General features: G+C 42.3%; 1 protein-coding gene across 1 annotated transcript in view; it reads right to left on the bottom strand.

The window, feature by feature from the left end:
• Positions 1–4172: 4172 nt before the first annotated feature.
• The window catches only part of rcc1l (RCC1 like), a 32797-nt gene continuing 17596 nt past the window's right edge, over positions 4173–19373 (bottom strand). Inside the window, exons 9-12 of the mRNA XM_084316810.1 lie at positions 17195–17282; positions 14323–14493; positions 12822–12907; positions 4173–4876 (exon numbers count right to left, since the gene is read on the bottom strand). Coding sequence (XP_084172936.1) covers positions 4799–4876; positions 12822–12907; positions 14323–14493; positions 17195–17282 — 423 coding nt within the window. The 3' untranslated portion in view covers positions 4173–4798. The remainder of the gene's footprint in view (positions 4877–12821; positions 12908–14322; positions 14494–17194; positions 17283–19373) is intronic.

The following is a 19373-nucleotide window of genomic DNA, read 5'->3' as shown; positions in this document are numbered from 1 at the left end:
CCGCTCCCGAAATAAGGGTTCTATGTTCCCCGGTCCCGCCCGCTCCCGAACGCTCCCGAACAAAAAAAAGGGTCCTATGTTCCCCGGGTCCTATGTTCCCCGGTAGCGATTAAGGCTTGCCACCCCAGCGCACGTACCGGCAGTGATCTACAGCAGTGGTTTTCAACCAGTGGTAAAATACACATAAAAGATAGCCACTTATACGGATATGGTTGGGGCAGGTAGCATTATGTCGGGAAAAATCAAATGAAATAAACACATGTGAATTAAAGAATTTAAAACGAAGTTTAGCATATTAAATGGTTGTATAAGCTTATAGCCTTTTTCGTGCTTATTTGCGAAGGGTCCATCCAGCTGCATAACCGGAGAGCAACGCTCTCAGGGCCAAGATAGCACTTATACTATTTTGAGAGAGACAGACAGCAGAGAGACAGACAGACAGACAGACAGACACTGTTCCACAGTGTGTGTGACAGCCGTGTACTGCAGTGAAAGGGTTAAGTTAAACTTAACCCTTTCACTGAGGAGGAGATGAGTGGAGGAGTGGAGAGGAGCTTAAACTTAACCCTTTCACTGCAGTACACGGCTGTAACGTCAATGAAATAAAGGTTCTGCACACACGTACCGGCAGTGATCTACAGCAGTGGTTTTCAACCACCAGAGAAGGCATGTGTCAGTGGAGTGGGATGTTCTGAAGCCAGATTGGAATTTGTAGATTTGATTTTTTCCTGCAATGTACTTTTCAACCTGTTCGTATACTATTTTTTCCATGACTTTCGAGATGGAGGTACGAATAGAAACAGGGAAGTAGTTGCCTGGGTCCAATTTGCTGCCCTTTTTGTGCAGGGGGGTTACTCTCGCAATTTTGAAGTATTTGGATACGTGTCCCTGTTTTGTGGCTTAACTCTTAACCCTTTCTCTGCCACGCTTATATCCATCCTTGTAGCCAGTCTGCCAGCTCTATTTGTCTATGGAGATGTTCACCTACTTTGCAGGGCTATAACTTTTTAAATTGTATTGCTAAATTGACATTACTATGGCCCATTCAACATCGATTAGCTATCGTTCAGGATGTAGGAACGTTTAACTTTTTCATTCACACAAAAATACGGTACTCTAGAGTATAAATATGTTTTTATCGTTTTCTGCAGTATTTCATAGAACGTGAGTTATAGCCATAAATGCTATATTAGATCATCAAATGCAGTTTGATACCAATTGACGGCAGATAATAAATTTCAACTGTACAAGGTCCCAGACGTTATGACTCATCATGCGCGGTTGACAGGAGGGGGGGGGGGGTCATTTATAAGTCCGTGGCCGACGTTAAATCATTCATGTAGTATGGGTGATATATAGATCAGAACAGTTTGTATGGATAATAATAATAAAAAACGCTGAAACTCACCTCAGTCTCCTCTTACCGTTGGGTGATGAGCGTGGAGCAAAAAGATCGCTATTATGGGATGTTGATCTATGCAATCCATTTCCAGGTTGTATAATACTATATACGTCCAAATAACGTTGTTTATTGAGTTATGGCAACGGATCGATTATCCAGTGTGTCAAGATGGAGTCCGAGCGAGTGGCCGGAGGGAATAGGGAGACACACCGGCGTCACAATTATCAACATCCGGTTGCAACTCGCCGATCGGCCACCAGGTGGTGGTATTGAAGCGTTGGAGAGTTGAGCGGAGTCCTACAGCACCAGTCAAGGATCCGTGGGTGAAATATGAATACCATGACAGAAATGTGAAATATTGATCTCAAAGACACTGTAAAACGTCATTGGCAGATTACGCATGGCGAGGAATGACGTCTTAACACGTCATCGGCGGAGAAAGGGTTAACTCATGCGGCCCGGGCGCTTATAGCTTATCCGCAACAGTAAGTGACTTCCGGGGTAGGCCTGATTGGCCCCGACAGGCACGTGACGCGCAACTTTCTCTGCCGCGCGGCACGCTCCGCGGAGCGGAGCGGCAGAGCTTGCGGAATGATGTAACCGTCCAAATCCGCTATGACTTTCATTCGGCGCTTCAGCTCACCTCGCAGAGCAGCGGTCCTGCGGTCCGTTGTTGACGAGTTCGAATCCCATCGAATTTTTTTTTTTTAACGTGATTTTTTTTTTAACGTGTATTCTTTCGCCGGTTAAGGTTAGGCATGGTTAAGGTTAAGGTTAAGGTTAGGCATTGTTTCGGAGTTGGTTAAGGTTAGAACGGTTAAGTTTAGGCGCTGTTAAGGAGCTGGTTAAGGTTAGAGTTTGTGTTAGAGAATGGCAATATTCTTTCTATGGTTAAGGTTAGGCATGGTTAAGGTTAAGGTTAAGGTTAGGCATTGTTTCGGAGTTGGTTAAGGTTAGAACGGTTAAGTTTAGGCGCTGTTAAGGAGCTGGTTAAGGTTAGAGTTTGTGTTAGAGAATGGCAATAGACAGCCTATTTCCGCGCGACAGCTCTCAGCAGCCTCGTTGCGCGTCCTGAGTTTGCCGCGTCACGTGCCTGTCGGGGCCAATCAGGCCTACCCCGGAAGTCACTTACTGTTGCGGAACAGTTACACGCGGCCCGGGCCGATGTAACTATTGGTTGAGGGGCGCAATATAAATAAATTTATCATATCATATTCATCATTCACGGCCAACCACGACTATAGTCGGGTTATCTCGCCATGCGTTGAGTGCCAAAACCCGAGTATAGTCGGGTTTTCAATAGTTTTCAGTTTTGTCTTTTATTCGAACGCGTTCAGCACACTTCATCCATATTTTGTGCCAGTATCAATACTGGAAATCGCGATCCGACAATTGGAATATTCTTTTTGGGATACCTCCTAGTAAAGGTAAGGACTATATGACATCAATCCTACTTTGATCCAACAATTTCACATCGATCGCAACGATCATATGTCACATACTCCAAAACATATGCCGTTGCTGACAATCAGAGCATCAAAAAATTACCCCCCCCCCCCTTTGATGCATTCATGATGAAACATAATACCTATTATATACCTTTGATTTGGAAATAGTAACGTGTCCAGGCGAGCAACGCAAACGCCTTTAGCGAAATTCGCATATCTCTCCATAACGCAGCTTCCAGGAATTAGCCAGGATCACTCTGAAACTATACAATATTCACCACGGGATAACGCAAACGTATACATGAAAGAATTTACTATTTTTTTTACATGTTGGACGAGAGATAGTGACTGTCAAATGAGCCATAGTATTGTCTCGTTGAAGATTTTTTCTTCTACTGACTTGAGTATGATTTTTATGAACAATTTGCAGTGTAAGGTTCACATAATTAAAACAAAATTATCAACAATCCATCAGGATAAGTGGAAGGTGGAGATTTTGAAAAAACCTAAACTTAGAAAATATATTGCAATTAAAAATTAGTATTTTACTGAACCTTATGTAATGTTAAACTTAAAGAGAAGACGGAGGTCTCTGTGTGCCCAGTTGAGGTCTGGCACCCTGCCATTGGCGGTGGAAGTGGGTAGATTCCAGGGTAAACCTGAGGAGGAGCGGTTGTGTGTTCTGTGTGATCTGGGAGTGGTGGAGGATGAATATCATTTTGTTTTTTATTGCCCTTTGTACACCACTTTGAGGAGGGCTTTATTTGAAAAAATTCAAATTGTAAACCCAGATTTGTTTTGGCAGTCTGAGAGTTGTATGTTGAGTTGTTTTTTTGTGGAGGACATCTTCGGTTTTGCAGGATTTTTGGAGAAGGCATGGCACCTGAGACAAAACACACTGTATCCTATATAATTGTATTTGAATTCACCTTGTTTTTCTGTTTATTTACATTGAGTACAGCTTGTGTTATATTACGTTTTATTGTATTTTCTTGTATTTTTTTTATGGCCATCTTGGTCTATGTCATTTGTTAAGTAATTGGTAAAGTATATTATTATATACTGATTGTTATGTGTCTTGTAAGCCCATATGGGCTGGGCATACATCTGTATGTAAGACACGAAAATAAAAAATATCAAATCAAATCAGTCTCCATAGCTATAATATAGAATATAGATATAGCTCTGCAAACATTGTGACGCACAGTGAAAATCCCTATCTTTTAAAGCGTGGCCCATTGATTACAAGGATGGATATAATGGCTGGCCCTGAAAGTGTTAAGATGGAAGTCAAGCAAAAACTAAATATTTTTTTTTTATAAATGTTTTTATTTGCTTTTAAATATACTTTATCAAAAGGAAATGTACACCGTGATCTGTGTGATCTGCCTTGCAAATACAAAGTGACCCATATTTATGAACAAATTGCATTTGACATGCTAATTCTAGTTGAGCATAGCTCCATTATAAGCCAGGGGTTCCTAAGTTGTTTTACAGGTGACCTCCTAGTGAAGTTGACTGTGACAACATGAAAAGGAGCGGTACAGTACAGTACCTGCACGTCGAGGTTGACTATAACAGCATGCAAACACACACCATTACATTCTCGTATGCTGGTCGAGGACCATCAATGGTATTTTCCCCATTTCAAAATATTGTTTGTATTTTAGTTGGATTACACATTTTCAAGGGACCCCATTTTAATATCAGGTCCTCGTGAGTGTCTTGACCTTTGATCCCTCTCAACAGCAGACTGAAGGACATGGATAGAGGACGGACTAGACAGGAGGCTCCACGTCCTGTGGGGGGCAGAGTTCAGAGTTCAGACCATCCAGTCAATACAGGGAAGGGTTCAGACCTCCAAACCAGCCCAGGAATATGAGGCAAGCCGACTCCCTGTGGCGCAGCGGTCGGGGACACCGACAGAGGTTCCACGCCGGGTAGAGGCTCAGATCAGGGACTTGACCAGCGCCACCATGTGGTCAACGCCACACGCTACATCCACCACTTGACCTGGCACTGTCACCTGGCAAAAACAACCACCATCACATTATGTTAGCATATGGGTATGTACAGTATGGGGAATCAGAAATCATGCAGTCTTCACTTTGAAGAACCTTGCTGTAGATTTAAGGGGAACCATAGGAATAACATGTATGAATTATGAAAGGGTGTGTTGTTTTAAAGTGTGTTGTTTTAAAGTGTGTGTTGTTTTAACACATTCCCGGCCAATCACGTATATATACGTTTTTGACTTGTTTTTTTCGATTTTAATATCCTATTCAATGTCACAGAGCTGTATTTTGCCTGGAAAAGGCATATTGGGACTCCGAAGGTGCAGTACCGGCCAAATCCTGGTAGTGGCGCTGTCTCGAGAATGCAGTAACCCCTGTTGCAGACCGGGTGCCACACTGAAAACGCTCCGGGCGGACTTTTTTACTAACATGAAACCTATGGCTTCACCGGATCGCATTGAATAGCCCTCGGGATCCCCGACTCACCACGCTGTGGTGGGTTATATCATGGGCCAAATGGACATACGATCTAGCAGATGGCAATCAAATAATTGGAATATTCTTTTTGGAATCCGACCGGCCACAGGTAAGGACAATTTAACGTCAATTTCAGCTTGATCGTGCAAGGATTTCATAGCCATCCCCCTGATCAGCGTATGCTGTGGTAATAACGAATTACGTTATTGGCAATCAATTAATCAGAATCCCCCCCCCCTTTCGTGCATGCATGATGGAACATAATATAACGATCATATGCATTTTTTTTAATCAACTTTTTTTCTCCCCATTTTCTATTTTTCTCCCTTCCCCAATTTCGTATTGTCCAATTCTACCCTCCCCTGTCTCGAACGTTGTTAGGCCATGCCTCCCACAAAGCGGCTGCAATGTGGACGAAGCCTTACATCACGTGTCCCCTCCGGTACTCGAGGAGGCAGCCGTAGCATCTTTTCACCTGCACAGCGCGATCTCTCAGCGGCGAGGGTCTGTGTGGGAGGGACACGCCGCCCCCGTCGCTTCCTGATTCTAATGCGCAGGCGCAACAACCGACCTGTAGGAGTCGCTGTCCACAACATCCGATCCCCACCCACCAGCTTCCCACCCCCTAACACTGCCAAATGTATTAGTATGAACAACCAGCCAAGCTGGTAGCAACGCCGAGAGCTGGGCTCGAACCCAGCATCTCCTGCGTTGGTGGCGAGAGCGCCTTGCCCACTGTGCCACCTAGCCGCCCCACGATCTGCATTTGAATTTTTAATTGTAGCGTGTATAGGGACGAAATGCCAATGGATTAAGTATAATATGCGTCGCAGCCTATTACTGGCCTCCCAGGAATTACCCTAGACCGCTCTAAAACCATACTTATATTCACCACGGTATAAAACGGGAATGTATGGATAGAAAAAATATTCCTTTTTCACATCTTGAACGATAGATACTCGATGTCAAATGGGCCATAGTATTGCATCCATAGCTATAATATTTAAATAGTTATAGCCCTGCAAACAAGGTGAGCGACTCCCATCGTTTACAGCGGTAGCTACTACAGGATGAGGCTAATCCCAGGCGGTCAATGAGTTAACATGGGGAATCATCCTGAGAATGCCAAAGTGCAATACCGGCCACATCCACCCAGGTGGCAGTATCGAGCACCCTTTGAAACATTATATCTTGGCCTGTGGGTCGATCAAAAGTCTCCGGTCGGATTTCTATTGGTTGGGCAAGGGGGGCGGTTATAACGGTCAGATTGAGAAGCGTGAATTGCTCCCGGTGCATGATGTGTGGCGGATTATGTTGGCGACACGATTGACACCAATACTGAGACTCGCGATCAGATAATTGGAATATTCTTTTTGGGGTACCTCCTAGTGAAGGTAAGGACTAAATTATATCAATCCTGCTTTGATCCAACCATGATTTCAACTCGATCGCAACGCGTGTGTAACGTTACTCCACAGCATATGCCGTTGGTGACGATCAAAGCATCAAAAAACTACCCCCCCCCTCCTTTCATGCATTCATGATGAAACATAATACCTATTATATACATTTGATTTGGAAATAGTAGCGTGTCCAGGTGAGAAATGTCAACGCTTTTAGTGAAATTCACGTTTTGCTGCATATCGTCGTTTTCTGGGATTAGACAGGATCACTCTAAAACTATACTTATATTCACCACGGTATAACACGCGAATGTATTGATGAAAACATTTATTCTTTTTCACATATTGAACAGTAGATAGTTGATGTGAAATGGGCCATAGTATTGTATCCATAGCTATATAGCCCTGCAAACACCGCCACTTATTCCTATCTTTTACAACACACACCTCAAAACAACACACACCTAAAAACAACACACTTCAAAACAACACACCTCAAAACAACACACACTTCAAAACAACACACACTTCAAAACAACACACACTTGGTGGACCATGATACCGATAATATGCATTTTGAGTTTTAGCTCTAGCTTGTGTATAGCCGAAACGCCATTCGATTTAACGTTATTAGCTTAGCGCCTTGTATCTCGCCTTCCAGGAAATACCCCAGAACATTGCGGTATATAGTTCATATTCACGACGCTATAAAATGGGAACGTATTGATGAAAAAATTTCTTTTTTTTATCCACCTTTTCTCCCATTTTCAATTTTTTCCCATCCCAATTTTCGTATCGTTTAATTCAACCCTCCCCTGTCTTTGAACGCTGTTTCTTGCCTCCCACAAGCCGGATGCAATGTGGACTAAGTCATACATAGCACAAGTCCCCTCCGGTACTCGAGGTAACAGCCGTCGCATCTTTCCACCTGCGCGGCTCGATCTTTCAGCGTCAGGGGTCTGGGCTTTGGAGGGGCCCCCGCCCCCGTCGCTTCCTGATTCTACTGCGCAGGCGCACCAACCGACCTGTAGGAGTCGCTGTCCACAACGCCAGATCCCCACCCATCAGTTTCCCTCCCCCTAATACTGCCAATGTGTATTAGTGCGGACGACCAGCTAAACTGAAAGCAATGTGGAGCGCTGGGCTCGAACAGGGAGGCGAACCTGTTCGGGCCCAGTCTCCAGTATTCGTGGTGAGCGCCTTGCCCACTGCACCACGTAGCCGCCCATGAAATATTTTTTTCTTTAAGGCATATTGAAGGGACGGTTTATAGTGTCAATTGACAATGACAATGGACAGATAGCAATAATATAAAGTATAGATTTAGCTCTACAAACAGCCTCACGTACAATGAAAGGTTGTTATGATAAGCTGGCCGTATAGAGTGAGATTAGACGGATCCCAGTGGCCGCGAAAGTGTTAAGGTGTGTGTTGTTTTGAGGCGTGTGTTGTTTTGAAGTGTATGTTGTTTTGAGGTGTGTTGTTTTGCAGTGTGTGTTGTTTTGAGGTGTGTTGTTTTGAAGTGTGTGTTGTTTTGAGGTGTGTTGTTTTGAAGTGTGTGTTGTTTTGAAGTGTCTGTGTTGTTTTGAAGTGTGTGTTGTTTTGAGGTGTCTGTGTTGTTTTGAGGTGTCTGTGTTGTTTTGAGGTGTCTGTGTTGTTTTGAGGTGTGTTGTTTTGAGGTGTTTGTGTTGTTTTGAAGTGTGTTGTTTTGAGGTGTTTGTGTTGTTTTGAAGTGTGTTGTTTTGAGGTGTGTTGTTTTGAGGTGTTTGTGTTGTTTTGAAGTGTGTTGTTTTGAGGTGTTTGTGTTGTTTTGAAGTGTGTTGTTTTGAGGTGTTTGTGTTGTTTTGAAGTGTGTTGTTTTGAAGTGTTTGTGTTGTTTTGAAGTGTTTGTGTTGTTTTGAGGTGTGTTGTTTTGAAGTGTTTGTGTTGTTTTGAAGTGTGTTGTTTTGAAGTGTTTGTGTTGTTTTGAGGTGTGTTGTTTTGAAGTGTTTGTGTTGTTTTGAGGTGTGTTGTTTTGAAGTGTTTGTGTTGTTTTGAAGTGTTTGTGTTGTTTTGAGGTGTTTGTGTTGTTTTGAGGTGTTTGTGTTGTTTTGAAGTGTGTTGTTTTGAGGTGTTTGTGTTGTTTTGAAGTGTGTTGATTTGAAGTGTTTGTGTTGTTTTGAGGTGTGTTGTTTTGAAGTGTTTGTGTTGTTTTGAAGTGTTTGTGTTGTTTTGAGGTGTTTGTGTTGTTTTGAGGTGTTTGTGTTGTTTTGAAGTGTGTTGTTTTGAGGTGTTTGTGTTGTTTTGAAGTGTGTTGTTTTGAGGTGTTTGTGTTGTTTTGAAGTGTGTTGTTTTGAGGTGTTTGTGTTGTTTTGAGGTGTTTGTGTTGTTTTGAAGTGTGTTGTTTTGAAGTGTTTGTGTTGTTTTGAAGTGTGTTGTTTTGAAGTGTTTGTGTTGTTTTGAGGTGTGTTGTTTTGAAGTGTTTGTGTTGTTTTGAGGTGTGTTGTTTTGAAGTGTTTGTGTTGTTTTGAGGTGTGTTGTTTTGAAGTGTTTGTGTTGTTTTGAAGTGTTTGTGTTGTTTTGAGGTGTTTGTGTTGTTTTGAAGTGTTTGTGTTGTTTTGAAGTGTGTTGTTTTGAGGTGTTTGTGTTGTTTTGAAGTGTGTTGTTTTGAGGTGTCTGTGTTGTTTTGAGGTGTCTGTGTTGTTTTGAAGTGTTTGTGTTGTTTTGAGGTGTTTGTGTTGTTTTGAAGTGTCTGTGTTGTTTTGAGGTGTTTGTGTTGTTTTGAAGTGTTTGTGTTGTTTTGAAGTGTTTGTGTTGTTTTGAAGTGTCTGTGTTGTTTTGAAGTGTTTGTGTTGTTTTGAAGTGTCTGTGTTGTTTTGAAGTGTTTGTGTTGTTTTGAAGTGTCTGTGTTGTTTTGAAGTGTTTGTGTTGTTTTGAAGTGTCTGTGTTGTTTTGAGGTGTTTGTGTTGTTTTGAGGTGTTTGTGTTGTTTTGAAGTGTTTGTGTTGTTTTGAAGTGTGTTGTTTTGAGGTGTCTGTGTTGTTTTGAAGTGTCTGTGTTGTTTTGAAGTGTGTTGTTTTGAGGTGTCTGTGTTGTTTTGAAGTGTTTGTGTTGTTTTGAGGTGTTTGTGTTGTTTTGAAGTGTGTTGTTTTGAGGTGTTTGTGTTGTTTTGAAGTGTGTTGTTTTGAGGTGTGTTGTTTTGAGGTGTTTGTGTTGTTTTGAAGTGTGTTGTTTTGAGGTGTTTGTGTTGTTTTGAAGTGTGTTGTTTTGAAGTGTTTGTGTTGTTTTGAAGTGTCTGTGTTGTTTTGAGGTGTTTGTGTTGTTTTGAAGTGTGTTGTTTTGAGGTGTTTGTGTTGTTTTGAGGTGTTTGTGTTGTTTTGAGGTGTGTGTGTTGTTTTGAAGTGTGTTGTTTTGAGGTGTTTGTGTTGTTTTGAAGTGTTTGTGTTGTTTTGAGGTGTGTTGTTTTGAAGTCTGTGTTGTTTTGAAGTGTGTTGTTTTGAAGTGTCTGTGTTGTTTTGAAGTCTGTGTTGTTTTGAAGTGTTTGTGTTCAAGTTTCTTTAATAGTTGTCATACAGAAGTACAGAATACTTTCATACAAAATGCTTCTTACTGTTACGCTCCAGAGACTGTGCTAGACAAGATAGTATCAAATAACATAGTATAGCATGTAATTTAGAAGTAGAAAAGTAGAAAATGAGGTCACAGTGTTCAGTATGGACATATGTACAATGTTCGATGCAGGATAGAAGTAACGGAGTTACCATATAATATACAATACTATGCAGTGTACTAATATACAATACTATATAGTGCAGAGCAGAAATGGGATGAGGTACAATTTAGGTACAATTTACAGTAAGGTGTACGAGTTGTAGTGCAATCCTTCATCAATAAATATAAAGTGTGTGGGGTGGGTGCTACAGTGTGTTTGTTTAAAGTGAGTGTGTGCTATAAAGTGTGTGGGGTGGGTGCTACAGTGTGTTTGTTTAAAGTGAGTGTGTGCGTGTGGATGTGTGTGCTATGTGCGTTTGGTGGTTGTTGTTATGTAGTGTTCATTGTTCGTTTAGCAGCCTGATGGCCTGGGGATAGAAGCTTCTTCTGAGTCTTTCTGTGCTCGCCTTGAGACTCCGGTATCGCTTGCCTGACCGCAGCAGTTCAAAGAGGCAGTTGTTCGGGTGACTGGAGTCTTTAATGATTCTCTTAGCCTTGCCCCTGCAACGCTTGTTGTAAATGTTCTGGAGGGTGGGGAACCCCCCTCCAATTGTGCGTTCGGCTGAACGTGTCACTCTTTGTAGTCTGCTTCGGTCTTGTGCAGTGCTATTGTTGTTTTGAAGTGTGTTGTTTTGAAGTGTCTGTGTTGTTTTGAAGTGTGTTGTTTTGAAGTGTGTGTTGTTTTGAGGTGTCTGTGTTGTTTTGAAGTGTCTGTGTTGTTTTGAAGTGTGTTGTTTTGAAGTGTCTGTGTTGTTTTGAGGTGTCTGTGTTGTTTTGAGGTGTCTGTGTTGTTTTGAGGTGTCTGTGTTGTTTTGAAGTGTGTTGTTTTGAGGTGTCTGTGTTGTTTTGAAGTGTGTTGTTTTGAAGTGTCTGTGTTGTTTTGAGGTGTGTGTGTTGTTTTGAAGTGTGTTGTTTTGAAGTGTCTGTGTTGTTTTGAGGTGTGTGTGTTGTTTAGAAGTGTGTTGTTTTGAAGTGTGTGTTGTTTTGAAGCATGTGTTGTTTTGAAGTCTGTGTTGTTTTGAGGTGTGTTGTTTTGAGGTGTGTTGTTTTGAAGTGTCTGTGTTGTTTTGAAGTGTGTTGTTTTGAAGTGTCTGTGTTGTTTTGAAGTGTGTTGTTTTGAAGTGTCTGTGTTGTTTTGAAGTGTGTTGTTTTGAAGTGTCTGTGTTGTTTTGAGGTGTGTGTTGTTTTGAAGTGTGTTGTTTTGAAGTGTGTGTTGTTTTGAAGCATGTGTTGTTTTGAAGTGTCTGTGTTGTTTTGAAGTGTGTGTTGTTTTGAAGTGTGTTGTTTTGAGGTGTCTGTGTTGTTTTGAAGTGTGTTGTTTTGAAGTGTGGGTGTTGTTTTGAAGTGTGTTGTTTTGAAGTGTGTGTTGTTTTGAAGTGTGTTGTTTTGAAGTGTGTGTGTTGTTTTGAAGTGTGTGTTGTTTTGAAGTGTGTTGTTTTGAAGTGTGTTGTTTTGAAGTGTGTGTTGTTTTGAGGTGTGTTGTTTTGAGGTGTGTTGTTTTGAAGTGTGTTGTTTTGAAGTGTGTTGTTTTGAAGTGTGTGTTGTTTTGAAGTGTGTTGTTTTGAAGTGTGTGTTGTTTTGAGGTGTGTTGTTTTGAGGTGTGTTGTTTTGAAGTGTGTGTTGTTTTGAAGTGTGTGTTGTTTTGAAGTGTGTTGTTTTGAGGTGTCTGTGTTGTTTTGAGGTGTCTGTGTTGTTTTGAAGTGTGTGTTGTTTTGAAGTGTGTTGTTTTGAGGTGTCTGTGTTGTTTTGAAGTGTGTGTTGTTTTGAAGTGTGTGTTGTTTTGAAGTGTGTTGTTTTGAAGTGTGTTGTTTTGAAGTGTGTTGTTTTGAGGTGTGTTGTTTTGAAGTGTCTGTGTTGTTTTGAAGTGTGTGTTGTTTTGAAGTGTGTTGTTTTGAGGTGTGTTGTTTTGAGGTGTGTTGTTTTGAAGTGTGTTGTTTTGAAGTGTGTTGTTTTGAGGTGTGTTGTTTTGAAGTGTGTTGTTTTGAGGTGTGTTGTTTTGAGGTGTGTGTTGTTTTGAAGTGTGTGTTGTTTTGAAGTGTGTGATGTTTTGAAGTGTGTTGTTTTGAAGTGTGTTGTTTTGAGGTGTGTTGTTTTGAGGTGTGTGTTGTTTTGAAGTGTGTGTTGTTTTGAAGTGTGTGTTGTTTTGAAGTGTGTGTTGTTTTGAAGTGTGTGTTGTTTTGAGGTGTCTGTGTTGTTTTGAGGTGTGTGTTGTTTTGAAGTGTGTGTTGTTTTGAAGTGTGTGTTGTTTTGAGGTGTCTGTGTTGTTTTGAGGTGTGTTGTTTTGCAGTGTGTGTTGTTTTGAAGTGTGTGTTGTTTTGAAGTGTGTGTTGTTTTGAGGTGTGTTGTTTTGAAGTGTGTGTTGTTTTGAGCCGTCTGTGTGGACTCACACGCCAGGGGAAGTACTGGTCCTCCTGCATCCCGATGCCCAGACAGCCTCTCACATTCTTACCCCACACAAACAGCTCCCCTCGGTCTGGAACGACAGGGTCAAATATTAGATTAGTTACACTTTCTACCTGGATGTACGGTGTCCTGACGTGACGTCATGCAGGGCGGGCCTGAGTGTTGGGAGCACCATGTGACCTGAGTGTTGGGAGCACCATGTGACCTGAGTGTTGGGAGCACCATGTGACCTGAGTGTTGGGAGCACCATGTGACCTGAGTGTTGGGAGCACCATGTGACCTGAGTGTGGGGAGCACCATGTGACCTGAGTGTGGGGAGCACCATGTGACCTGAGTGTTGGGAGCACCATGTGACCTGAGTGTTGGGAGCACCATGTGACCTGAGTGTTGGGAGCACCATGTGACCTGAGTGTTGGGAGCACCATGTGACCTGAGTGTTGGGAGCACCATGTGACCTGAGTGTTGGGAGCACCATGTGACCTGAGTGTTGGGAGCACCATGTGACCTGAGTGTTGGGAGCACCATGTGACCAGAGTGTTGGGAGCACCATGTGACCTGAGTGTTGGGAGCACCATGTGACCTGAGTGTTGGGAGCACCATGTGACCTGAGTGTGGGGAGCACCATGTGACCTGAGTGTTGGGAGCACCATGTGACCTGAGTGTTGGGAGCACCATGTGACCTGAGTGTTGGGAGCACCATGTGACCTGAGTGTTGGGAGCACCATGTGACCTGAGTGTTGGGAGCACCATGTGACCTGAGTGTTGGGAGCACCATGTGACCTGAGTGTTGGGAGCACCATGTGACCTGAGTGTTGGGAGCACCATGTGACCTGAGTCACCATGTGACCTGAGTGTTGGGGGCACCATGTGACCTCACATTTCACTGTTTTTGTTGTTGTTGGCGAAAAACCTTGCATCACCAAAAGGGTACACTTTTGAGGAATTAAGAAAAACAGCCAGATTTGATGGAATTGCACAATCTGTGTTTTCATAAAAAAAAATTGGGAAGGGTGATGTTTAAAATTTTTAGATGCAAAGCAGCATCTCGACTATGACCAGCAATGTCACTACCTCACTGCTCACACTAGCCGCTCTGCCCCTAGTGGCGGCTCACAGGGCATGTGCTTTGTGTAAAGCGCTTTGCATCTATGACAGAGTCCTTGTTCTTTTAAACCTCAGGGATTGGACTGCCATCCCATAATACAACCACATCTCCCACACTGTCCACTATACTGTACACACCCTAACTTAGAACCTTGTATTTAATTGTATTGTATATTAGGGCTATTGTACTTAAAATACTAAATACTTCATACGGATTCCTCTTTAGGGGAGGTTACTCTTCAACCTCTCCTGCACAATTCTTGCTGTTATTGTGTAACTTATACTGCTTCTTTTACCTGTGCTAAAATGACAAATGGATATCATGACATCATTCTGATGAATGATAATAATAAACGAAACCTCTCTCTCTCTCTCTCTCACCTGTGATGGCGGCGAAATGGTTCAGTCCACACCTGATCTGGCTGACGGTCACAGGGTTAAACTCAGAGTGTCCAAACAGCGTAGGAGGCACCAGCTCAGGGGTGGAAGATTCAGACAGATTTGGGCCTTTTCCCAGAATGCCGTAGCCCCAAACAAACACCTGCCCTTTCTCTGTGAAATATTTAACATAACACTGATAATACAGGTATGGCAGTTTGATTCAATCCAAGTCAAATACCTTTGATATCTCTGAATAGTTTAATAGGCATAAACTAACTAACTAAGACTTGAACCCTTCAATAAACTAAGACTTGAACCCTTCAATAAACTAAGACTTGAACCCTTCAATAAACTAAGATGTGATCCCTTCAATAGATTAAGACTTGATCCCTTCAATAAACTAAGACTTGAACCCTTCAATAAACTAAGACTTGATCCCTTCAATAGATTAAGACTTGATCCCTTCAATAGATTAAGACTTGAACCCTTCAATAAACTAAGACTTGATCCCTTCAATAGATTAAGAATTGATCCCTTCAATAGATTACGACTTGATCCCTTCAATAAACTAAGACTTGATCCCTTCAATAGATTACGACTTGATCCCTTCAATAAACTAAGACTTGAACCCTTCAATAAACTAAACTAAGACTTGAACCCTTCAATAAACTAAGACTTGATCCCTTCAATAAACTAAGACTTGATCCCTTCAATAGATTACGACTTGATCCCTTCAATAAACTAAGACTTGATCCCTTCAATAAACTAAGATGTGATCCCTTCAATAAACTAAGACTTGAACCCTTCAATAAACTAAGATGTGATCCCTTCAATAAACTAAGATGTGATCCCTTCAATAAACTAATACTTGAACCCTTCAATAAACTAAGATGTGATCCCTTCAATAAACTAAGATGTGATCCCTTCAATAAACTAAGATGTGATCCCTTCAATAAACTAAGATGTGATCCCTTCAATAAACTAAGACTTGAACCCTTCAATAAACTACACACAGGACTGAATTATATGCCATTAAAACCTTACACCAAGGTAGTTATCCTACTTAAAATATGTCAATTATGTAATTATTATGTATTGAAATTAATTGTATATATGCATTAATTTAAATGTCCAAATATAAAATGTCATATTCATATCAATGCATCGATATAATTTTATACACCTAATTTGTTATGATGATAAAATCTTTGGGAACACAAACAACTCTCCTAAAACTAAAATCCAGATTAGTCAGGTTCTAATCTATGATGCCACCTAGAGATAAAACCTGGAACTGCACCATTGAGAAAATGTGTCATAGCAGCATGGGAGAGGGGGGTACAGGACGCGTGTATCACTTCCGCAACGGATTTAGTCGGATTTCGGTTTCCGGTTTCGCCTGATTGGCCGCGACGGCCACGTGACACGCGTGGCACGCCCCCGCGGCAGCGAATCAGTCAGAGCAATATTGTCGCGCCATCTTCTGAGTGCAGACGCGCTGCTGTTTTTTTTTGTATCCACTTTTTTCTCCCATTTTCTCCCATCCCAATTTCGTATCATCCAATTCAACCCTCCCCTGACGCTGTTTCTTGCCTCCCACAAGCCGGCTGCAATGTGGACTAAGTCATACATAGCACAAGTCCCCTCCGGTACTTGAGGTAACAGCAGTCGCATCTTTTCACCTGCGCAGCTCGATCTCTCAGTGGCGAGGAGTAACGCGTGGGAGGCTCACGCTGCCCCCGACACTTCCTGATTCTACTGCGCAGGCGCACCAACCGACCTGTAGGAGTCGCTGTCCACAACGCCCGATCCCCACCCATCAGTTTCCCACGCCCTAATACGGCCAATGTGTATTAGTACGGATGACCAGCTAAACTGAAAGCAATGTGGAGCGCTGGGCTCGAACTGACGAGCCCAGCGTCTCCGCATTCGTGGCGAGCGCCTTGCCCACTACGCCACGTAGCCGCCCTGACGCGCTGCTGTTTAAGAAGGATGAGAGAGCGTAGATTTCAGTGTGTATCATTTAATCATTTAACATTTGAAAGGCATACATTGTTGTCATACAGAAGTACAGAATACTTTTATACAAAATGCTTCTTACTGTTACTGTTAGAGACTGTGCTAGACAAGATAAGTATGAAATAAAATAGTATAGCATGTAAAATAGAAGTAAAAATAGAGGTCACGCTGTTCAGTATAGACATATGTACAATGTTCGATGCAGAATAGAAGTAACTAGTTACCATACAATATACAATATACTATGCAATGTACTAATATACAATACGCTATAGTGCAACGCAGAAATGTAAGGTGTACAAGTTGCAGTGCAAATGCTTCTTACTGGCGCGCTCCAGAGACTGTTAAGCATTTTGGATAAAAGTATTCTGTACTTCTGTATGACAACAATGTATGCCTTTCAAATGTTAAATGATAAATGATTAAATGATACACACTGAAATCTACGCTCTCTCATCCTGTTTTCCACAACGCAACAATATTATTAAACAGCAGATGGGCGCGACAATATTGCTCTGACTGATTCGCTGCCGCGGGGGCGTGCCACGCGTGTCACGTGGCCGTCGCGGCCAATCAGGCGAACCCGGAAACTGAAATCCGACTAAATCCGTTGCGGAAGTGATACACGCGTACAGGACAGGTATGGGCATGGTAATAGTAGAAGACATAAATATAGGCAATACAATTACAATTGAATTAGATACCTTATTTCATTGTCGTGTTAACGGGTATGAACCATGTCTACATTCATTCAAGGATCCTGGCCTCCTCATATCTAGCTATGGGACAGACTTCTCGTGTTCACAAATCACAAACCCTTCATATGAATAACAGTGTATGTGACTAGACTCACCGTTGAGAATGGCCACCTGTGTGCCTCCGCAGGCCGCCTGAACCACCCTGCCCACTCCTCTGAAAGGCAGGCGTCTAGGAGAGTTGATCTGAGACCAGTCAATTATAGAAATCATATATTGTTTAGTGTCTGGTATAAAATATGATCATTTATGTTATTTCAATTGTTTGTAACATGATGTAGGACAGGGATCGGCAATAGGCGGCCCGCGGGCCGACATTGGCCCGCCAGCAATAATTTCTGGCCCGTCAGATTATTTTGAGAATATGATATTTATTTTACGCGCAGGAAATATTCACTCGGGACGCCAGGGTGTCTTTTATTGTGAAGCTGTATCTATCTACCGGTAGTCATCAATAGCACTATAGCCAATTGAAATGCTAGAAATGGTCACGTGGACTGGGAGAACCAATGGAATAGTCCCTAACGAACTTTCACTTCCGCGTTCGAGATGGAGCGAGTAACAAAATGTGTTAAAAAACAAAACAAACATCTTTGGATAGGGAAATGCAACAGGGAAATATAACGCTTCTTTTAATAAACAGGAGCCATACTTAAAATACGGGTTTATTGCAACAGGTCGGTGATTCTTGCGTGCTGAGCCGACGTCCTCTCTGCATAATATGTGGCGACAACAACAACGAGGAAATGGTTGTTATTACAACTGTGTTCAAGTTGGCAGATAAAGTAGCTGCATTCAACGCCAATCTGGAATTGGAGGGCGGCGAGTGGATATGTGACATGTTTCAAACATTAGCAGGGATTTTGGAGGACTGAACAACAAACAAGGTATGGTGAGTCGTGTTTTCATGCATTCTGTCTTCTGATCTGTTCATCACCCGCCGCGGTGATCTGCAACAGCTGATCTGCTGTTCATGAATGAATTAATGAAAACTTTATTTAACAGATTGCAGAATGGGTACAATACAGTACGGCGCAATACACACAATTGTTAAGCTGATCTGCAACAGCTGAGAGCTGTTCATGAATGAATGGATGAGTGAGAACTTTGTTTGGCGGATTGCAGAGTGGGTGCAGTGCAGTGCGGCGCAGTGCACACGGTTGTTGGGGGGATGCAGACCAGAGAAAAACGTTTGTCTTTTTTCAATATCAGTATATTAAATTAGCCATTGTTTTTGATCCTGGCCCGCCAAGCAACGGCTTGGGGAAAATCTGGCCCGCGGCAAAACCTAATTGGCGACCCCTGATGTAGGATGTATGTGTGTGTGTGTATGTGTGTATATATAATGTATGTATGTTGTGTGAACAGACAATCAACTTTTATCTTATCTAATTTGATCTTATCTTATGACAAACCTTACAATCGAGCAAAAAAAAGGTTAGGGGCAGCTCTCTCATTTTGAAAGGAAACTCGGCACACTGTGGTTAAAGTACGGTAAAGCGTTAAGTAGAACACGTGTCTGTATGAACAGCACCGGCAGCCGGCAGTGCCCGGCACCGTTACTGTTCCTAAATTATGCAAATGACATGTCGTCAGCTTGTGATTGCAACTTGTTCCTGTTCGCGGACGACTCAGCCCTGCTGGTCTCTGACAAGAACAAGTTGCAGGTTGAAAAAGCCCTCAGCTCAGAACTAGGCAAAATCTGCATATGGCTCGCTGATAACAAACTATCATTACACATGGGCAAAACAGAGTCCATTCTCTTCGGATCAAATAACAAACTCAGCAAGACCGACGGCTTCTCAGTTACAGTGGGTGACAATATTGTCACAAGGAAAGATGAAATTACCTACCTGGGTTCCATCCTAGAGGCTAATCTTTCCTGTGACAAGATGGCATCCAATGTAATAAAAAAAAGTCAACGAACGAACAAGATTCTTGTACCGGATCTCCTCTCTGGTAAACAAGAATACCCTGAAGACTCTAGCAGGAGCACTCATTCAAGGGTACTACGACTATGCTTGCACCTCATGGTACCAAAGCACCCCAAAGGCGCTAAAAACAAAATTACAAACATCTCAAAACAAACTAGTCAGACTACTGCTTGACCTTACTCCTAGAACCCACCTCACCCCTGCCCACTTTGACAACCTAGGATGGCTTAGAGTAGACGAGTACAGCAACTTGCAATGGGCCTGGTCTACAAGATACACTACACCACTAAGATACCCATGTACATAGGGCTGGGCGATATGGAAAAAAATCATATCGCGATAA

This window comes from Notolepis coatsorum (genome assembly GCF_963971535.1).
Source record: "Notolepis coatsorum genome assembly, chromosome: 6".
Taxonomy (NCBI): Eukaryota; Metazoa; Chordata; class Actinopteri; order Aulopiformes; family Paralepididae; genus Notolepis; species Notolepis coatsorum.
Note: the sequence above shows the minus strand (reverse complement) of the source record. Positions and strands in the feature narration are given on the sequence as shown.